At 36.5% G+C, this 22,219-nt stretch overlaps 1 protein-coding gene across 2 annotated transcripts in view; it reads left to right on the top strand.

Moving 5' to 3' along the window:
- NUDT14 (nudix hydrolase 14) overlaps positions 1–22,219 on the top strand; it is a 63,212-nt gene that overhangs the window by 28,000 nt on the left and 12,993 nt on the right. For both annotated transcript variants that reach the window (XM_072865550.1, XM_072865549.1), the window contains 3 exons: positions 585–628; positions 15,465–15,529; positions 20,348–20,585. In XM_072865550.1, the coding sequence (XP_072721651.1) occupies positions 612–628; positions 15,465–15,529; positions 20,348–20,585 (320 nt within the window). In that variant the 5' untranslated portion in view covers positions 585–611. The remainder of the gene's footprint in view (positions 1–584; positions 629–15,464; positions 15,530–20,347; positions 20,586–22,219) is intronic.

Raw genomic sequence — 22,219 nt, 5'->3', positions numbered from 1 at the left:
AGAAAATAAACCATCTTAAGTCTCCCAGTTCTTGGATGAGTGCTGTGACTTCGAGCCTACTGTTTGACAGTATGTTTGCCACCACAAGCAGTGCAGAGTAACAGCTGTTGGGCCTTGTAAGGGGTTAGAGGGAAGGATGTCTTGTTCCTGGATCCCAAATGAGTTTAGGTAGGAGGTAAGCGCTGAGCTATCCTCCTAAGATAAGACCATTTCTGGACATCGAAAAACTTAGATCTATGGGTTATTTTACTGGTTAAAATGTAGCTGCTTACAGCTTCCTAGCACCTGAATGATTAGATTGGGCATCTGAAGTTGATACTGTGGCCAAAATTGGGCCCAAAGACTACCACATCTTAAGTTAGTTGTCAGCATAATATTGTGGATCTAAGATTTTGAACTGTCCTAAGATGATTCTCAGCATCTATTATACTTACTGTCAAAATGCGGAATAATGGTCTCATAAATAAAACCAGCTACACCAAATTTTCAAAGAAATGCCTTTAAAAATTTTGTTAAATTTCATTATAGTAATTTTTCACTTGGAATTAATTTTACTGATGGATTTATTTGTTTTTTTCCCCTAGAATGGCACTAAGAAGTTCTGGGATTTTATGAGGACACATGACAGGTAACAGATGGAATCACATTATTTCCTTTTGTCTTTATGTTGTTTTTCATACTGTGTTCTCTTCCATTGGTCAAATCTTGTTGATGTGGAGTCACTTCTTTTTCCTCCAACTTCCTCTTCAATTCTCACTTCTTGTGTAATACTTGCAGATAGTTCTCTACTATTTTAGACAGAATTAGCAGAAATTTTAAAATCTCCTCATGGTTTATTACGTTTTCAGTAAGTTTAGTCTGTGCTTGACTTTTCAAATATTAGAGTTTTGGCACATGATGCATTGTACATTTTCATGATTACATAGAAGATGGAACTGAAAGTTTGGATTGTATGAAATTTTCTTTTTTGAATGTGAAAATATCACCTGAAGGAAGGACTCTGCCCCCCACGTACTTAACCCTGTTTTTATTTGTGCCATTAAATGGTCTGGTCCCAAGTATGTGACCGTACTCTCTCACCTTGCAATATACAATCCCAGGAATTGTCCTAATATAAAGACTGTTAAAAAGTAATCTATACTTATGGTCATACTGTTTGATTTTTTTTCACTGGTAATTACTTGGAATAAAGTAGAGATTCTGTTTTATGTTTGAGTAAATCTAGTATTATGCTAACTTTTTTATTTTAATCCTCTCCATCACTGCTATATAAGGATGTTTTAGGCAAAACCTGATTCAAGTAACTTTACAAATGCCTGACACCTTTCAGGCCCTCCATTCTGTACACCAAAACCCTCTCTTAAGCACGCGGGAAGAAATGGATAGTCAGCAACTTTGTTCTGTCTTTCCAATTGTATTTCTCCTATCAGGGAAGAAAAGCAGTTAACTCCTGACTTCAAAGATCGGTTCATGCAAAGTTATAACAAATAGGGTATTATATGAAACAGACCCAGTCTCAGAGTTATTAAATACTAAAATATTCATATATCTTTTTTTAAAAGTATAAATATTTAATCTAGTCACTGAAAATTCAGGTACTAGAAGATAAAAGTAAAAAGCAAAGATAACAACATAGCTTTTCTAAACCTATTAAATGTAAAAAATGTAGCAAAACACTAATGGCAAAAGAAATTGTGACTTATAACCGGAACCATGTTGAGAGATGTATTCTTGTGCGTGAAATAAGTAGGTAAAATCAATGGCATTTTTGGAAATTCTTCTCTGTTGGAAGCCTCAAAATCCTTACAGTGAGTCTTTTTGTGTGTAGGTACCTGGGATGGACATAAAGTGATAGCAAGACTTTTTATCAATATAAACATTATGAAGGTAAAAGTTCCAGGAAGAATGGGAAAATATTACATAGATTAAAAATGCATGTACTGCTTGAGAATGAGGACAGAAAAGAGAGTGATATTTCAGTACTGAACTTCACACTTGCTCTTGGAATTTGCCTGGAAGACAGTTCTGTCTTTGCACTTTGTCTATCCATATGGGCATGTGCCTGAATTTATGATCGCAGATACAAAGGCTGAAATGATAATTGATTGCTGGAAATTTAATATATGCCCCGTACTTTCAAGCAAATTAATCCAGCTTCAAGTCACAGTGCTGAGAACATGACTTCCAGATGAATAATTTGTATTATTATTTTTGTTTAAACTTTAGATTATCGCTCTGTGATAATGTGTGAATGTATGCAACTAACTGAGTGGGGTAAATATTAAAGGATCAGTTTTCCATGAACTTCTTGAGAACAGTATTTCTGAAGGACTTTTGTGGACATTTTTAAAATAGTTGAGAACATAACTGTATAAAAAGGCTACGGCCACATGTCATGCCAGTCATCTCTGGTCACATAACATTTGTTAGCTTCAGATGTACAACAGCTGCCATCCTAACTTATTAGTGACTACTGTTGAACTGTAGAATGTCTAATGCTGTTTTATAAGTAAATTCAGTGCAACTTCTGACACCAAAGGTAATAATGTGAACTTTCTGTATAGCAAATCCATGGTTTTACATAAATTCTATTTGTGAATATGAAGCCAATTATTATCAGATAGATCAGTCAGGTTCAAAATTCCTTATAACGCATTGAAGCCCTCCATTTTATAGTATTTTAATAGGACAGCTGTGATGCTAGTTACATGGAAAAGTCACATTGTCTAGTTGCTGAAGAGCATAGAGGACTTCATACTTCGGGGTCTCTTAGAGGTTCATTACTCCTAATGAAGGATAAAATCTTGAAGAAGAGGAGGGGTTTCTGGGACACACGTCCTGCTGGTCAGTACTTCCTAGTGCATATGTCTTCTTCAGGAAGATTGTAGGTGTTTTCCGTAATTAAGATCTCTTTTCTATAATTAAGACCCCTTTTCCAAAAGTGCTCAAAACTTATTTTACTTCTGAAAATGCTGTAACAGTGTTAAATGCTCCAAATTTTTTTAAAAAGGCTGTTTACCTAAATTGACCATAGGCATTGGAATGCCAGATATGTAAAGTACACGTATATATTATACATTTACATATAATTGGTATGTGTAATGAATCTAATGATACTGAATACACAAAAAAAATACTGTGCTAATAATATAAAAACAGACATTGAGCCTAACTTATGCCTTTATCTGTCATCCTCTTTCATCAGCATAAGTAAACATTTGCTTAAGGCTGACTTCCTTGCTGTATGGCAGTGAACGGAGAGCTTGTGTGCTGGGTTCCTTTGGGGTTCCAAAGGAACTGAGAGCTTGTGTGCTGGATTCTTTCTCGTTTCAAATGAGGTCAACATAAGCCAATATTCAACAGATATTCAGAATATAGACTTAATACAGGAAAATTTTTAGCAAGAGAAATGAAGTTATTTTTGTATAAATTTATCCTTTCCAACTGTTCAGATGAACAGCTGATTAAATTATACAAAGACAAAAACACGACGACTGCAGTAGTCATTTCATTTGCCTTAAGTGTGAGTCACCTCCTTGTAAAATCTCACAATATATTGCAGTAGGACAAGATCAATTAACCATACGCAAGCTGGGGTGACACTAGCACAAGCTGAAATAGCAGATTTTTTATTAGATATTCCTTTTTTTTCCCCCCTCTCTTTTTTCTTCTTAGTTATTGCAGACCTGGGCTTGAGTCTACAGCGTGTGGCTCCTGAGTGTTCTTAAGATCAAGACTGTTCAGGACTAGGGTATCAGTCCTGGAGTCGCCTCTGCTTTATTCAGGTTGTAATTTCTGCTGAACATGCAACTGCTTGCTCTCAATCCCTCTATACCAGTTAAAGAAAAAAAAAAAAAACTTTTTGCAAAATTATTACTGGCCACACAATAAACTGTTACCAAGGCAACCTTCAAAACCTGTGTTGTCAAAAGTCAATTGAGTGTCCGTATAGACAAAAGCAGCAGCATTTCCTACTATATTTAGGTTTAAATTGTAACAGAAGGAAGACCCAGGACACAAAAACATACCCATGGAGAGTAGTTAAGCCCTGGAACCCTTTGCTCAGACAGGTTGAGGAACCTCCATCCTTCGAGAAATTCAAACCTTGACTGAACAAGAAATCAGACCTAACTTAGAAGTTAGTCCTGTTTTCATCAGGAGGTTAGATCAGATGATCTCCAAAAGTCTCTTGCCACCTGAAGGTTTCTAGGATTTTATAAGTAGATTAAATACTTAATGAATGTTACAGTTCCCATCTGACAACTGTCAAAAATTTGTAAACTTGTCAAGAAATCTGTCAACTTACAAGCCATTTTTCTACTGGAAAATAATGCATTTACTATCATTCTTGTCCTGCGGAGTTTAAGTTAATCTTTCTTTGAAACATGCAGATGAACATTATAGGAGCTCATTGCAAGGTTTTATTACATTGTTAGAAACCACAGTGAAAATTACTAAAAATGAATGAAGAAAAATAAAAATCCTTGATTACCTCTTTTCAATTGTAATTATTTAACAAGTTTATTGAGGTGGTGCTTGCAAGTGTTACATAGTTCTGGCCTGTTGTGTTAGGCAGTGACACAGAGCAAAAGATGCTTTCTGCAGTTATTTTATGCACTGTTTGCTTTTCTAATTAAGTTTACTTTTCCTCTGAATACTCAGATGGTGCGTTTGCTCATTATTAAACGTATCCTTATGAAAATCAAGCGGAGTGCAAGAGATGAAAATTTAAATGCAAGGTGTATTTCAAGATGCTTCTTAGACTAGGGTCTATCAGAACTAGTTAGCAATTTGTGGTGGTGTGATTTGCAGGGAAAGGAATTGTTAAATTTTTTTTTAAGGTCATGGCTTTTAAAAATAAAAAATCTCATCAGGAGAACATTTTCCTTCTGCAAATTTATGGTGATGTTCTGTCAGAAATAGAAACGTACCAAATATTACAAAGTAATCATCGATGTCTGTAACAAAAAATTATTCTCTAAAACCAGTCTCACGTTCTAGTTCTCCCTTATCCTAATTTTGCTATATTTAGTACAGTAAGAGCCTGAAATGTAATACTTAAGTTTGACATTCATCTAATTTATAAAGCAATAGACCAAGTTCGTTTCAGGTTTCAGCAACTCCCCTTAAACAGATTCAAGGCTTTTAAAAGACATAATTTGGGAACAGATGAAGGTCAGTGTACAGTCATGTGCTCGCTTTTGTGCTTTGAGTAATAACGTTCGAGAACAGGAACATAACCGTACTTTTTGCTAGTTGACAAATAGAAGGGCAACTTTCAAATTGCATTGTGAATGGATATAAAGCAAAATTATGGCTACTTGTCTGTTTACAAGTATGAAAAATTCACTGTAAAGTACACTACATTTGAAAGAAAAAAATTTGAGGAGACTGAATTGTATGCAAGATTGTTATGTGAGTTCCTCTTAACCCTGAAAATGTCATGTGACAAGGAAAAGGCATTAGGACCAAAAACCTTACAACTCTGTACCCTTGTTATGCTGTGTTTTTAACTACAAAAACATGTCACAGTGGCTCAGTGACTTAAAAATTCTTAATAGAAAAACTTAATAGAAAACTTCTTATCTCTCTAAAAGGAGGAGGAAGTAATATTCCTGCCTTATAAGATTGGCTTCTTTTAAGTAAAGAGATTAATTTATTTCACATTTAAAACAAATTCCTAATTTAGTTTAACTGTTTGCTTAGAAAAGAGGCTTTATGCTTTATCTATTACAAAGAAAACTGAAAAGTATAGTTTTCCATCAGAGGGAGTTTGCAGGGTGAAGGAAACGAAGGCAGTCTGCACCTCGGTGTGTTTTCTCCTGCAGGTACCAGTGCTGGGGGTAAACAGGAGGAGGTTCTTGAGGCAAGTTAAAAATGAACATAACTCAGAACGGGAAGATGAATATACTCAACCAGTCACTCTGCTCTGAAGTTACCTGGCCGAGTGCTGGCATCTGCACGCCGCTGAAGTCGGGGAGCGTGGCTGCATGGGGGGTAGCAAGGAATGCTGCCACTGAACAGCTGTGCCGGGAGCCTGCCGCATCCCCGGCCCTGGCCACGAGAGCCGGCCAGGTGATGGGTCACTAGAGCCACACAAGTGGCCTGGAGGAGCCGGGGTTGCTATTCTGGCTCCGTGGCTGTAGCAGGCAGCTATGGAGATGGGGTGGAAGTCATGTGCCCTGACCACATTATAAAAGTGGATTAAATTCCTTCTCCAATTTCATATGCGAGATCATTTGGGCTTTATGGAAACTTAATCCTGTATGTATTTTTCTGGTTTATGTCCTAGTGTATTATAAGACACCATGAAATTTAACTCAGATGCTTCCTTTGTGCAAGAATTATCACAGTAACTTTAAAATGGGTAAAATACAGCTTTTTAACATCTTTATAGGTAAAAAAAAATCTTTCTTGGGTGGTATGTGCCTTTTATGTGCAATGATGTGCTGTTGTGCCGTAAACCTTGACTGTCTTTGTAATGTCTCCTCCAGGGTGTCAATGGTGTGGAATTTTCATGATTATCTTCAAAGATAGTGCAGAAGATAATGCAGTGTTTCAAATAAACTGGATGTAGTTCAACAAACAACAAAAATGATGAAAAGTTTAGGGAAATAATAGCTGAGAGAAGGTAATGATGGCTGGGCATGTTCATGCAAAGGATAACACAACTGAAGAGAAAAATTACTACTTATCACAAAAATGTAAAGGAATGTTGTAAAGCAGGCTGGAATCATTTTAATTTCATCAGTAATCAATGACAGAACAAGAAATAGTGTCTCATGTGGAAAGTATTTTTTGAATTAAACATTAAGAAACCATTTTTACCAATAGGCAATAAAACAATCTAGGAAGGCATGTTTTGTAATCACTGTCATTGAAAACACTCAGGTCTAGACTTGATATCTGTCTATCAAAGGTGCTATCAGGATAATTATATTTTTCCTGCTATTAGAAGGAAAAAACATAGTAGCCTTTTAGTTTCCTTCAACGCAAGTAATTACACGATTTGTTTGGATACGATATTTGCAAATAAAATGCACTTAATGCTTGTGGTTTTATATTTTTGGGGTTTTTTTTGTTTTTTTAAGTGAAGACTTGACAGATCCTCTGCTTATGTGCCAGGAATTCTGCAGGCATATTTATTGTCTTTTAAGATGTCTTATTATGTTGTTACCGTAGGATCAAATCTAAATAAAATAATAGCAAGGAGGCAAAAATAAATGTATTTGATGCTGTAAAGTTATCGGAGAAAAACACAAAATCAAAAGCCAAATTTTCAGATTCTCATTTCACCTTTTAAAATACATGATAGGAAAGCACCATATAGCATATACACTGTTCTCTGCTGTATCACTGAAATAGGGTAAAATGGCAATAAAATCTTTATTTAGGGCATTGCTTTGTTGGGAATTTAAATGTTTGCCTCATTTTAAGAACGGAATCCATAAAAATTCTTAAAACTAAGCAGGTACACAGGAGTTTTGGCTGATTAGTCATAAATTTCTAAATACAGGTTTCTGGTAGACAGATTATAGGCATGTTGTTTTTACAACTTCAGGAATTTCATTTTTTAGTATTTGTGATAATATGCAAAATAAGTGGGTATTTTTATTCTCTCACAGTCACTGAAATAAAGAGGAGTCTTCACTCTGCTTCCAGGTAGTTTTCAATTAAACTTCTTCTGTCTGAAGAGTGGCAAAGTTTTACATAGTCTAGAGACAGTTGCATGATCATGGCCTTGGATTGGTAAAAATAATCTTATGAAAGCTAGGAAATGTTCTATAATCTGAGTGCCAGTGTTTTTAGAATTTAATCTGAAAATATCTCTTGGAAAAGAGGAACTATTGAAATCATTATTCTCAAAATGGGGAAATTAAGTAAATTGTGAACAACTGACTTTCTTAGTCTATGTTTCTCGCTGATGGTGGTGAGACTATACATTTATCCCTGGCAAAAGATTGTGTTATTCACTTCATATTTGGGTTTTGGTAGGTAAGAAACAAAGTTGCTGGTTTGTCCTTTACTTTAGCTAGGGCAGAACACTCGAGCTTTTTACTTTGTGAACTGTCCTTGAAACCTGATATTGTTTTAAAACTTTGATTTTTGCCATTTCAGAATGGAGTCATACTTACGCCTTTTAGATGGATTATTTATTGGTCTTATTATGTGATAACATTCATAAATGGCAATTTCACAAATAATTAGGAATTGAAACAAAAGCCCATCAGGCTCTGACATCTGTTGCACGTAATGCCCACAGAGGTTTATTTAATCAAATAAATTAGAATAAGACCTGAATTTATGTATTAAAATATTTTGTTGAAAGAATCCCATTGAGATGCAATGTGTCATTTCCAAGGGTATCCTGGGATACGGGCCAAGATATGACACTTAAAGAATGTTATTGAGAGCAACGTGCTTTGATGTCTCATTTATTTTGCAGTTGAATTTACTTTCTATTTTTTTCTTTGTTATATGAAAACAGGGTGCTGGGAGGATTGTTTATTCCAAATAAGTTGTCCTGCATCGTATTCTCTGGTTGGGTACAAATTACTATTTTACAGGTAGATAAAGATTATGTATTAAAAGTGCATGTATATGGATTTGTTAGCACTTCTTAATTCATTCTTCCACCGGTCTGATGGTTAACCAAACATGCTTCTTGCTTTATGCTGTCATGAACAACTTCCTACTGCAGTTCAGTTTACTGAAACCAATCTTCCTTTTGATTTTTTCCAAAGTAATACTTATTTTCTTAAGTATACGTGTCTCCCACTTTATTCTGGTTTTACTTAGTATTAAATATTTAAGTTGTATTGGAGAAAGCATTCAAATTTCATCAGAATACAGAAGTCTTCTAGACGTCTCTAATTACCTTTTGCCAAATCCACTTTATCTGTGATTAGTATGAAAGGCTGAATGTTTTTGTCTGGAGCTTATAGCTTTGCTTTTGTAATAGGCTGCATTTTAAGCAGTCAATTGGATTGGTGTTGGCCTTTGAAAAATGTAAAATGCTTTGAAGGAAGACTTAAATGAACCAGTAAAGATTGTGCAAGCACACACATTTAATCTCAGGACTATCTGCATTATAGTTAAAGCTCTGGGAAACTAAAGGAATTGCACTGGAGAGTAATCAAAGGGTACAGCTTTATTACATGTCTGTTCTGAAAACGAAGGGACTGTTTTCTATGGCTTAAAATACTACGTGCTGCTCTGATAAAAGGAAGAAGACAGCACTTTAGATACCACATTAGAAGTTTTCAGGGATGTGTCCAACTGTGAAATTGATGGTTAATTTGAATACAGATGTAATACAGGAGCTACATGCAATTCTTTCTCATGGTCACCAAAAATAATTTTGAAATAACTTAAGATGAAGTAGGACTTCCTGAAGGATGAATCATCCCAAATAATTACTTTTGATTGTTAACTCCCAAACAAGTTTGGGGGTTTTTTGATTATCACTTTAAAATTGAAAGCGCAGTCATTTCTGATTTGAACAAGAAAAGGGCACTTGTTCACTAACATGCTTTAATCCTGATCTGGGGTGTTTCTCAAACATAATATTTTAAAAAGACTGGATGGAATTATAGACTTGACATGGAAAACAATATGAAAGATCAATTTGTCAACACTGTATGAACAAAGAAAGCTGAATTCATATAACTTCAAGAAGAAAAATATTTATACTTTAAAACTAAAATAATTATAGGACTTCTAAATGATGTATTTATTTTCTTACTAACTTTCCTTCTAGTATGATTCATAAGTCTTGACATTTTCTCCCTTATGAGCCATATAGGCAAAAATATTACATGTATGTTTTATATTCACATGCTCTCCAACTGAGATGAATACATCTCTAAATACTTCTGTGGTTGCACACTACATTTCATTATTTTCTTCTGATTGTATCAAAGGGATTTTTAATACCAAATATCTGTTGAGAGTCAAGGCGACTGATTAAATCAATTACTTGCTTTTATTCCTGCATGCCATTTTTGTGTTTCTTTTTTGGAATCTGCCATTCTTTTTCATTGTCTTCTTTGAGAATGGTAACTAACTGAATTACTGCAGGCTCTGATAGTGTTGCAGGGGTTTTGGGGTTTTGGTTTGGTTGGTCTGTTGCATTTTTTTTTTAAATCAAATAACATTACTTCCTAAAGTCTCCACTATGGAGCTGAGATTATTGTTTGTAAGCAGCACAAACAATATTACAGACTTTCAACTAATTTTGAGATAATTTTTAGCCTTTAAAAGTAGGTGGAAGTGGCTGAGGTTAATAGCTCGAAGCCCTGGCTTTCAATGTTAAGTCAGTCTTTTTTGAGGTGCTTTATCTTCCAGTATTCAATTCTGATCACAATTTGTGTGACACACACACATACCCATGCTAGACACAAGGAGAATCCTGAGTTGCTCTTACAATGATTAAAGAAAGGTCAGTTTCTTTGCCTGTATTACCTCATCAATTACTTAGCATACTATAGTATTAGTACAAGATTATCTTTAAAAATCCTTATCTCCAGCTTTGAGAGTCTTATTTCATTCACAGAAACACAAGAGAATCTTGTCCTTTTCTTTGCTATTACTATACTGTGGGGTTTTTAAAATTATTTTTTAGTTTTGCAAATTCACATTTGTAAAGTATGCATTAAGGTCACATCTAAGAACAATGAAAGGCTGAATCAATCCTTATTTATTAAAGGATTTTAAAAGTTTGTCTCATGAAAAGCAATTAGTGTTAGCAGTTGCTTGTGGATTAACTGTAGCCCAGGTCAACAACTGACAAATCATCAAGATAGAAGATTACCAAACTGGTGACTACAAGGTGAAATTACATTTCTACCTAAAAAACCCCAACAACAAAAAGAAAAAAAGCCCTCAGACAAAAAAAAACCAAAAAAAACCCAACACAAAAAAACACAAAAACCCCTAACGCCCACCCCCCAAAACCTTCCTTCAGGTATTGCAGCTCTAGAAGTACATGCTTTTGTAGCTTTGGCAAAGCTCATTTGCTGATCTTAATTGCTAGGATGTATTTCAAAAGAATTAACTTTCCGTCCTTCCATATGTGTGTGCACATTTTAACAGGATGTCAGTTTTCATCTGTCCCCTACCTCGTAACTGCTGTGGTCAAATACTGTGTTTTTTACATTGCGCCGAGAAACGCCACCTTCCTTTCTCAGGTTTGAGTGTGTGAAGTTGCAGTAGTATTTCTATATAAATGTCTGCTCTGCTGGAATGTCATAAAGCATCAGTTACCATGAGTTCAATAAATACAGAGCTGTACTATGTTGGGGGAAGGAAAAAATTTGGAAATAGTTTTCTAGGCCAATGGCACACAATGGAATCATTTTCTAAACTCTTGTAAGAGGTGTTTTCAACTGTAGAGGTTGTATGCAGGTGGATATCTTCTCTTTCAATGAGAGTCTTAAAGGTGGAGAAGGAATTAAGATTCTGGACTCCTGTGTTGCAGATGTCCATGGGTCAGTTGTATGTAATTTCTGCACATTGACTTAGACATTTTAGGGAAGCCCAATACCCATTAGAGAATCCTAATACTTACGTATTTCAGTCAGAGTTTTCTTTGAAGTTTAAATGGTTAAATGCTATGTGAGATCCTTGACTGAATAGTTGGAATCCCTTTAAGAAAACATTGTGTTAAGATACCAAGACCAGGCACAGTTTAACTGCAAACTTGAGTACAATAAAAGCTCAAGTACAGGTTAGCTGGTCTGTGTAGATATGTCTTGCTGACATTTTAGGTACATCTTTCTTAAAATATTTTAAGGCTACCTTAATTGTTCCTGTGTTTATAGAAAGAACAGTATCCTACATTATTGTACATGAAACCTGTTTACATGCATGCTTTCTTTGGGAAGAAGTCTCCTGTGATTGGAGTAGTGATTTATTGTATGTACAAAGTGAGCAGGAGCTACTGCAGGGGATGCCGAGGAGGGGTTGGGCTGAAAGCTGAGCAGCCCTGTGGTCTTCACCAGCCCTGGAAGACACTGTACAAACCTGTGTCATCTCTTAATACATTGTCTTTCTGTTTGGTTGTAGTTCCTAAAGCAACCATCAGCAGATGCAGTGTGAAGGAGCCAAATCTCCTTTAGTGGTCTGAGGTGATCTGTGTCTTATAGAAGCAACTTATAGCTCCTGAATAACACATAGAGCACATTTTGAAGAGTTTTCTTCTCAGCCACCTCTTGCCTACAGAGGTGGCATGCCCACTGGCAGTGGCAGGTACCAAACGTGATACCTGCATGCAACAGTTGTGCTGTGTGCGCGTTGAGTCCCAGGTGCAGGTCTGTGGCTCAGTGGCATTGCATTTGCATTAATGACCTCTGCTTTTACACCAGCAATTTTCCTGAGCGTCAGCTGCTGGAGGAAATAGCCAGCAAAGATGTACAACTGTGGAATATAGTAAAAAGTAATAATCTGCCACCCAAAATGAAAATGTTGGCAGGTCTAAGCTGAGGTAGTGTTTCATATGTGCAGACATGTTATAGGTTGTTTTTAAGGTATGGAGGCAAGTTTTGGACCCATCGTGATCCTTTTACATCTGAGTATTCTTTTCCTTCATAAAAAATAACAGAAAAGTGGTCTTGTGCTCCTCTTTGGGACATGGCATGTGAAGCCTGTTGCTAGGTTAGGACCTTTGATGTTAAATTCAGATTAAATTGTGGTCTAAGATTCCTGCCTTTTTTAGGAAATTTGGCTGGGCTTTTTTTTTCTCTTCTAGTGGTTCTGTGTCATTTTTCTCTGATAACACACAGCTTGGGCTTTGTTTGTCTTCTATATCTTTTATTTGTGGAGATGTTCCCAAAAGTCATTGTGAATGTCTTAATTTTTTATTTTATATATTTTCTCTTTATTGATCACTTTAAAATATTACAACCAATCCTATTTTAGAATATTATATATGCATCTTTAAGCTTTAAAGGGAATTGCCTTGAAACATCAAATACCCTTGTAATATCCCGTGGCATGATACCACTGAAAGATGTATTTGCAACTCTGCTTTTGTAGTAGTCCTTTTTGGTAGCCTGTATCAACTGTAAAAATAGTAATCTCAGAATAATTTTGTAGTGAATTCTTTGTATGATGATTTAAAACTCCAGAAGATAAATACTTTCCTTATCTTACAGGCCAGAGCAAACAGCTGAACCCACATATTTGGGTTGTTGCAGCAATAAGGAAACCCATTGAAAGCAGTGGCTCAGGGGATCCTCCACTTAGACCAATTAAACAGTCTTGCCCTAACTTTCTATAATACACAAATAACTGTCCTGAATGCAGCTTCAAATGGGTTTTCAGAAGCTACAGACCTAGTGACCTGTGGAAATATTTCATGTTATGTTGTTTCTTGTGGAATAAGGAATGCGAAATGACATTCGTAATGTCACACTCCTCCTAAGAAGGTGTAATTCTGAACTTTCTCCTCCACGACTGTCCAACTCTGACAAGAAAAATTAGAACTTGTGTGTTGTGGTTTGTTAAAAAATGTAAATTTATGTTCAAAATTGTTTGTCAGTCTTTCAGAAAATTAGAAGTAATTAAAGAGAAAGTTCTACAGATTTGTGCCATTTCTGTACCCTCTCATCTCAAGATGGTGTGAGAAGCAGACAATTGTAATAACTTGCTGCTACTCCTTTCCAGCTTAATTTGATCTTGTTCCTTAATTCTGACAGATTGTTTTTAATTTTCCCATCTGTTCCATAAAAATCTCAAGTGATTGACTCTTAGGAAAAAATAATGCCTAATAGCTGAGCCATTTTTAATGAGTTGGTATGAGTTATTTAGTGAGACATGCTGAAGAAGGCAAGCCAAGTGAAAGATTGGGCCTGAGGTGGTGGATGTAAAGGAAGGTAAAGGGCAACCGTATGCTTCAGGAAATTTCTGCTCTTCTCTTTATCCTCAGCTTTAGACTGCTGCTGTCTCCAATTTCAGGCAGTACACATCCTTAGACCCATGGACAAAAAACAAAGGTTCAGTAGCAGTAACTCCTTTTCCCCTTTTATTTAGCACAATGTCTACCCTCAGACAGTACTGCTTTGGGGAGAGGAACAGTCATGCAAAGGAAAAAAAAAAGATCAAAGTATAATACTTAAGTAAACTTAAAAACATTGTAGGCTGTGGTTTAACATCATCTTTTCTAGCAACCTACACTGTAACTCCCAGTTACTCTGGTGTTAGGTCAGAAAGAACCCCCGTGCCAGTAAACAGAGTGAGTGTTCTCCTCCAGCCTCTCTGAAGGCTAAAACCCTTTGCTTTAAAATTGCCTGCAAATGACATCTCCTGGGGCAGGAAGCCATCAATATGCAGTACGGGTCTTTGAGAATAGCAACCATGAATATAAATGTTAACATCTGGACTTCTCCCTTCTGTTTTGGTTTTAATATATTATTATAATAAACATTAACATTATTTTTAATAATCATCAAATAGCAGTTTCTCTGGCAGCCTGAGACTTCATTATTAACTCAAATGGTGAAAATAAATATACAGCTCTTTTACAAGGAAAGTTGAAAGTTTGACTCAACTCTGCAAATATGCCATTGTTAGTCTAATCTATTGTAGAATTCATAGAATAATGAATTAACTTTCCAATTACATACAGTGAGGCATAACAAATGAGAGAATGCTACCATGGTAATGAGCAAAATATACACTTGTTTTTTCAGGTTTTAATGGGCTACCAACTAAGGAGGGAGACTTTTGTCTGCATTTCTTTTAACTAGTAAAATCTGAGAGTAATTTAAGTGAAAAAGAAAGCAGGAAACAGCAGTACTCCACACTTTTAGAGCATCTCCAAATACTCAGCCTGCCAGGTTTCCCTATGACATGTATTTCAAACAACCAAAGAGGACAGGGGAAGGATTAAAATGTGACTTCTAAACCACTGAATGTGGTAACAGTTAAAACTGCTTCTGGTTTAAATTTGTACAAAATTGGACTTAGATGGTGTCTGTTTTAAGGCCCAAGCTCAGCAAGCAGCCACAGATAGGAAATGCTCTGTGCTTATACAGAAGTCTCTGGCTGTGAATGAGAATAGACTGTGCCTAAGAGTTAGACTATCCTAATCTGGGACTGATATAAGGGAAGAAAATGTTTTTATTTTTAAGGATTTTTTTCTTGTTATTACCATCTAGTAGCAATGTTCCTAGACTTGGACTTTTTTTTTTCTGTTGGGGAGAAGGAATTGATTGGTGGCTTACTTTGTCTGCATGGCAGGAGAGAAAAGTGACTTAATTTTGGGTAAATTCTCATGAACTTTGGGAACACGCTCCATTATCTATCCCTCTTGATAGATTTTGGACAAGGATCTTGTTGCATTGTGGCTTTAGTAATAAATCTTCTATGTATTTATGTAGTTAAATTTACAAGATACAAGTTTAATGGTTCTGCATTAACCCTTCATAAAGCATTGATCTTTTGTTTTTTATCTTCCTCCTCAGTGTGTCAATCCTGATCTTTAATACTTCCCGGCAGTGCTTTGTTGTGGTGAAGCAGTTCCGCCCAGGTAATCCTCTTTTTTTAGATTTACTTTTGCTCTTAGTGAAGAAAGCTTTTAAGGGTTCAGCAGTTAAAAGTTGGTGCATCTGTGGTGATAAAATCTTTGTTCTATATTCTGTTTCTTTGTATGATAGCCCACCCTTTTCAGCTGGTCAGAATTCTAACCAGGGAAATTTCCATTATAGATGAAATGAATGATCCAGGGTAGCCTTACATTCTGCTTTTGGGCGAGTCATTGACCTCTTTTGGATGAAATTACAAACATCTCTACAATTATCATGCAATAGATTGCTTTTATTTGAAGTTCCTTCTTGACCTATCTAGTATTTAGTAGGCAGCTTCTGTGCAGAAACACAATATTCCCCCCCCTTTTTTTTTTGTCTTAAATATTCCTTTTTTTAATGTGTTATTGTGCACTGTATACTTGGGAATTTAAAATGAGGGAAATTTAGAACTGTATGCTTTTTCATCAATACGTGGACAGCTTTATTTTACCAGTTATTATTATGAATTTAGGTTAAAATACTTTTTTTCTCCTGAGTTTTTGTATCAATTATTTTAATTCAAAGCAATATTTACTTTTTGGAAGTTAAAAATTAAATGCATATTCTCTGCATGTTAATTAGAAAAAATCACAAGATATTTCACTGACTGTTGCTAAGAGACCATTTCAAGACTGTTCCTGGTAGACTTTATAGGAAACTTTCAAGGGTGGTGTCATGCTGTCCTTTCTTACTGACAGTGAGTGACAGGCTCTTCAGTGTTGTGCAGCACTGTTACACTGACAGTACATACTTCTCATGAAGCACTGTATTGACTATTATAAAGTGTTTGTTTATTTGTTTATCAATAATCCAATGTCTTTTATTTGCCAGCCGAATAAAATGGCTCATATAGCTATTGCTCTCTTTGAGGCAACCTTAGGCAGAAGCCTTCATATATGTGCATAGATATATCTGTACTGAACAGCAGCACATTCATTACATCATCCCTACGGAGTGTCAAATCTGCCTCAAAGGACTGGACTGTTCTTGTAGTTAAACTGTTCCAGAGGCTGGAGCTGCTCAGAAACCTGGCCTCAGGGACAGTGGTCAGTCAGACACTCCATAGCAATTCAGTGATCGCAACCATGCCTTCACATTACTCACATCACTATAATTCTATTTCACTTCCATGGTTATTGTCTGCTTTGGTGCCTGTTCCACAAAAAAACCTAAGGCTGAGACTTTTCTCACTGCTAGCTCCTATCAGGGTCCCACCAGGAAGGCGATAGCTCGTTACTTGTGAGCAAACAGCTGCCGCTCACTCACCAGGCACGTCCCCTGCACATGTGCTGGTTGACATATGTGCTTACCTTTCCTTAGGGCGTGGTGTCATGATCATGTTTTCCCATTGAAGTCTGTGCTGCTTATAAAGGCAGTCATCCCTCCCTGAATGTACATTCCCACCCCATTCCCTTTGGTAGCACCAGCCCTTACGCAGCCACAGCAGAGGTCTTATATGGCTGCAAACAGATAGTTTTGAGCATTAGACAGCTTATCTGACTGGCCTGGAAGAGTTCATGCTGGCTTGAGAGGTGGCAGGAGCACACAACTGGGGTGAGGCAGACAAGACCATATTTTTCAGTGTACTGTGGACTTAAGATCATCTTGAATAAATCACTTGGAAAGAGCAGAGAGAAAAAAGTTACACGTATATCTCAGTAGTTTCCATACTAGTTCCTCACCCATAACTGATGGGCCAAGGTCTTGGGCAATGCTCATTTTGGTAGTCAATTGACCACACATTTTCAAATATGGTAAAATAATATGTTCCTGGGAAAGGCTAGGGTTAGTACCTGTGAACATGTGCCCTGTTTTTTTTCACTGTAAGTATAATGACCTTTCCATGGATTGTGGTGTTTATTTTTGCATTGACTTAAAAGAAACAGTATCAAAGATCTGAATCATAAGTGGTGTTCTTTTTCAGGAGGTATGAAACACTGGTGCAATCAAAGAGAAATCAGAAATTTAAAGAAAAGCTAGCACGTTCCCCAGGCAGCTAAACCCCACTAACCCCTCAGTCCATACTGTTGTTTTCTTCTCTTTAGGGATAGCAAACAAGTCCCTGTATATGAGTCATCTAACAAGGCTGCTTTGAGTAACAGTTATCATCTGATTTGGTTGAGCCATCTATCCTTTGCCCCAGCTTTGCAGAAAGGAAGACAAGTACATCAATTCTACTGGAGTTTCCACTGAGACTTCTTACAGCTGAGTGGCTCCGGAGTAATTAGTCAAGATGTTTAATGAGCACTGGATAGTTGTTTGAGTCCTCACTGTGCTGCTGCTCATCTCATGTGTCCACCTGATGATGGAGGAGACTGCCCGGTGATGATGAAGTGGCAGTTTCTGACCAAAGTAGCATAAGCCATTGGAAGACAAGAGAGCAATCAGACATGGGACTAGTGGGTGGGTGACTGTGCTGGGAGCTGAGTTCTTGCGTCTAGTTTCTGCTCTCCGAACTCTTTGTGCATTTGCAAGAAGCTGACAACCTGTGATGAGGAAGAGGAGAGTCACAGGTTTCCCTCCAAAGAGTGTGCCCTGGCGAATAGGCCACAGACTGCTTTTCCATCCGGGTACTTTATCTCCCCTGGTGCATCACTTGTGCAGTCAATTTTGCACCTTCAGGAGAGATAGGGTGGACTCCTCTGTTCCCTGATACTAGCAAGGCAGCTTGGTTTTCTAGGCTTTGCTTATCTCTGAGAGATAAATTGAGTTTGAACCTTTCTGAGCCTGCTGATAATGAATTCATACTGTGATTCCTTGGTGAATGCTCTAATTTTTGGACTCTTACAGAAGTGGCTGGTACCGCTTCTTTTCTTCCTTATCTGCAGAGAAAAGCTGTTAGTGTGTTTTGAGTGTTGGCTTTGCTCTGAGGAGGACTGCTGGATTGGGTCCTTTTGGGAATGTAGGTTTTGATCTACGTGGAGCCCAGTTGTGCTGAGGGAGAAGGAGAACAGCAGGTGCCTGCCGGAATGACAAGATGGGTTTCAGGGATTCAAGAGACTTGTAACAGAGAGTTACTTTAACCACAGTTTCATATTTCTGTACCCACACCCTTACCTGCACCCTGTTTTGGTGCCCAAGTCCTTTACTGGGATATATGCATTGTTCCTTTTTGTATTTACTGATACAGATAAGGCAATACTGAAAAAGCAATACAATCTTGAGAGTATTTGGCTCATCTCAGAGAGATCTTGGAGGTAGTTGTCATTTATGATAATTGTCATAGCTTTTAGAAGTTTTTGGAATAATGACAATAGACACCCTTCAAGGATCTGTCCTTCAGACTCTGCATGGAATATTTTATTTTGCCTCCTTCTTACTGCATTTTAAAAAGAAAACTGAGCTCTAGTCATGTTTTTCAGCTAAGAAATGGAAGCTCCTTTCCTTAAATGTTTGAATCTCAAAGGCCTAGATGTACCTACTGCAAACAGCTTTGAAAGTTTTAAATTCTGGAGAAAGATTAATTTTGGGGCAAACTTCTGCACTTCGTTTTTCTTTTTAGACTGATCTAGATAACTCCTGTTCAGGTGCTGATCTTGCTATACTACACTTCTGAGGCAAGAAGCATTATAGAAGGAGCCTAGGCACAAACTTCTGGGGTACAGACTCTTCCCCAGAGACCAAGTACTTGAGAAGTCACTGTGGTGCTTTACTTTTATGCGACAACATTTCTTTAGGGACCTTGTTGTGTATCACAGTTTTAAGAAATAATAAGCTAAATCCAGTAACTGGAAGAACAAAAAGTTGTCAATTGAACTCTTTTATATACCAGCTCTGTAAGATTTAGAATGGGAAATAAAAGACAAGCTCATTTGAAAACCTTGTTACATGTATATGAAATATGCATGTAAAATATTTTAATGGAATAAAAATAATTTCAAATTTTAAAATAGTTTTATTCAGGGTGTTTTATAACACCCTCATGGTAACCTTTCATGAAAAGCAAAGGGATAGACATGAGGAAATTTCAAAAAGAAACAGGTGGGATTATACCTGTAAACTAAAGTTACAATTATTGGAATTGTTAGTAGTGATTCTTTGTGTGTTAACATCCAGTCCTGCAGTTCTCTCAGGCAATATTTCTGTTGACATCAGTGAGAGGTTTTGCTTAAATAAGGCCTAAAATCTGGCATTTGCACTTTGTTTAGGAGTGCATTACAGTGGCAGCTGTTTGTAGATTAATTCAAGAAGTCTTTTTCAGACTCCACACAGGAATCTGCGCAAGGAACTATATGTTCAAAAGAGGGTTGTTGTTTTTTTTTTTTTCAAACAAACATACATGCTTTTCATACCCTTTCTAAATAACAGCTGAGTTGACAGGCTGAAAGACTCATCATTGTGCACATGGTACATAATGTGCAACCCAACTTTCCTGCAAGATAACTGCATAGTTTAAATTAAATCCTGATATCCGCATTGTCCAGCAAATGGAAGCTGTATGGCACGTCTGGGACTCAGACTTCTTGGATAAACTAGCTTCCTTTTTAAATTTTTATTTATTTTAAGGTGTGCATGAATTCATTCCAAATGATGTAAGCACAAATAGACTTTAAAGAATAATTTTACAGAAATGGCAAGAGAACCTTTGTTCTCTAAAATTCCAATTTCAGTGTGTCATAATTTCAACAGATAACACAACTGAATTCCTTGTTACTCTCAAGTACTCTGATGGTTATAAATTTCCAGGCAAAATTTGTGTACCATCTTTTTTTCTATTTAATATGAATAAACTAACATATCCCCCCCACTTGTTTCTTTTTCTTTTGTGTTTTTTTTTTAAGCTGTTTACATGTGTGAAGTAGAAAGGCATCATCCTCAAGTCTTTCAGCATCAGGACAAGGAGAGCTTCTCTAGTCTAGAAGATCCCTTACCTGCTGTGGTAGGAGTGACCTATGAACTCTGTGCTGGCATTGTAGACAAACCAGACCTTTCTTTAGAAGAAATTGCATGTGGGGAAGTCTTAGAAGAGTGTGGCTATCGTGTTCCTGTTTCAGACCTAAGGAGGATCACTTCTTACAGGTAAATAGCAGTAAGTTAAAACACTTTGCGTTTTGTTGTTTCATAGATGTACCCTGTTGCCTTCTTTAAGCAGTGTGTTAGAGGAACCTGGAAATATGAAAGTATATGAAAGGTGTAATTTTCAACAAGTGAGAGGAGTATTTACAGAAACTTAAGGAATTATAAACTCATAATTATGGGATTGAATTCCCAGTAAGAAGGATACTGTTGTGATTTATTCCAAAGACTGTTAGAACTGGGAAAAGTTGCATTGAGCTCTTCAGAGCAGTTTGTTACAGCACTAGAAAACAGCTGGTCTTTACTGTGTCAGGTGTTTTCCATCTCTGATTCTTATTATTCTGGTTAACAATAGAAGCGGCCCAAGATGGACTCTGATTTACCATTAACACAATTTTGCAGAAGCATGAGAACTTGTACCATTAGATTTCTTCATAATATTTGGCCTGTAATTAAGCCTTCTTTGAACTGGACAATAATTAATGTTACATATGAATATTTTGCTGATTTGACTGAAAATTTTTACATTATATTTTTTGCAGGCTTTTAAATAGTTATTGAAATAGATTTTAACATGTTTTAAAACATATTTTAGGAGTAAGAGGCAAACTTAATATGTAAGAGGAAAAATACAAAATGTGAGTTGTTGGAGGGGAAAAAAAAAAAGAAACCAACCCTCAGGAGAAACTTTGCACAGAGCTTTAATCCCATTATATCTCCTTCCCAGCTTTTAGTATTGTTATCCAAAATGCATGTGTGTTTGTATTTTACAGAGAAAGCAGCAGGTTTTTTACTTTCTTTATTTTGCTTGACATCTCCATTGAACTAGGCTCTGTCATTGGTTTTTAATTTGGGAATTGAATACAAATCCACAGCTGTCAATCCTGGCAAATGTTATTTCCTGCTGGATTAACAAGCAGTGCTTCTGTTGAGGGGAGGGGGTGAATCACAGGAGCTGTCTTTTACAACTCCTTGAAACCAGATTAAGGGTTTGTTCTACTGAAAGAAAAAGTGCCTGCTAGATTTATGAGCAAAAGCTGTCTATAGAATTTCATAGGTTGGGTGACACTGACAGGCCATAGCATGCAGATATATACATATGTATATGTACATCTGTATGTGTATACAAACACAAAATAGGAAAAGTAGAATATAATTTCTGTAGCTGTAGAAGTTTGTAGCTTCAGTGTGGAAGTTTGACCCAACATTAACGATTTACATCTGGCTAAAACACCGTATGTTTTTGGGTTGATAAATGTCTTTGTATCTTACAGGTGGTCTTTCAGTTGCCTTTTTTTTTTTTTTTTTTTAATTGCACTGACTTGCAAAGAGAGTGTACAATTGGAGTTTTCTCTGTTGAGACCCATGCAAAGGACACTTGATATGTTAATCCTTCAATCCTGCTTTGTCTATGTGGGTACAGCTTTCTGCCCATGGAGATCCGTGCTAAAGTCAGAAGGACCTGTATAGTATTTACTTTTTTAAATTAGTATGAAAGGTTGAAGCCTCAAAGATTATATTTTACAGTTTCTTTTGTTGGACTTCCTGTGCTCTGTATTAGAATTTTATTCTAAATGTTATGGTCTTCCTGTTAGGAGTGTCTTGTTCTTCTTCCTTCAGCCAAAGACTGGCATATC

This window comes from Ciconia boyciana, chromosome 6, assembly GCF_034638445.1.
Source record: "Ciconia boyciana chromosome 6, ASM3463844v1, whole genome shotgun sequence".
In the NCBI taxonomy this organism is placed as follows: Eukaryota; Metazoa; Chordata; class Aves; order Ciconiiformes; family Ciconiidae; genus Ciconia; species Ciconia boyciana.
The sequence above is the reverse complement of the archived record's forward strand: the minus strand, read 5'-3'. Positions and strand labels throughout refer to the sequence as shown.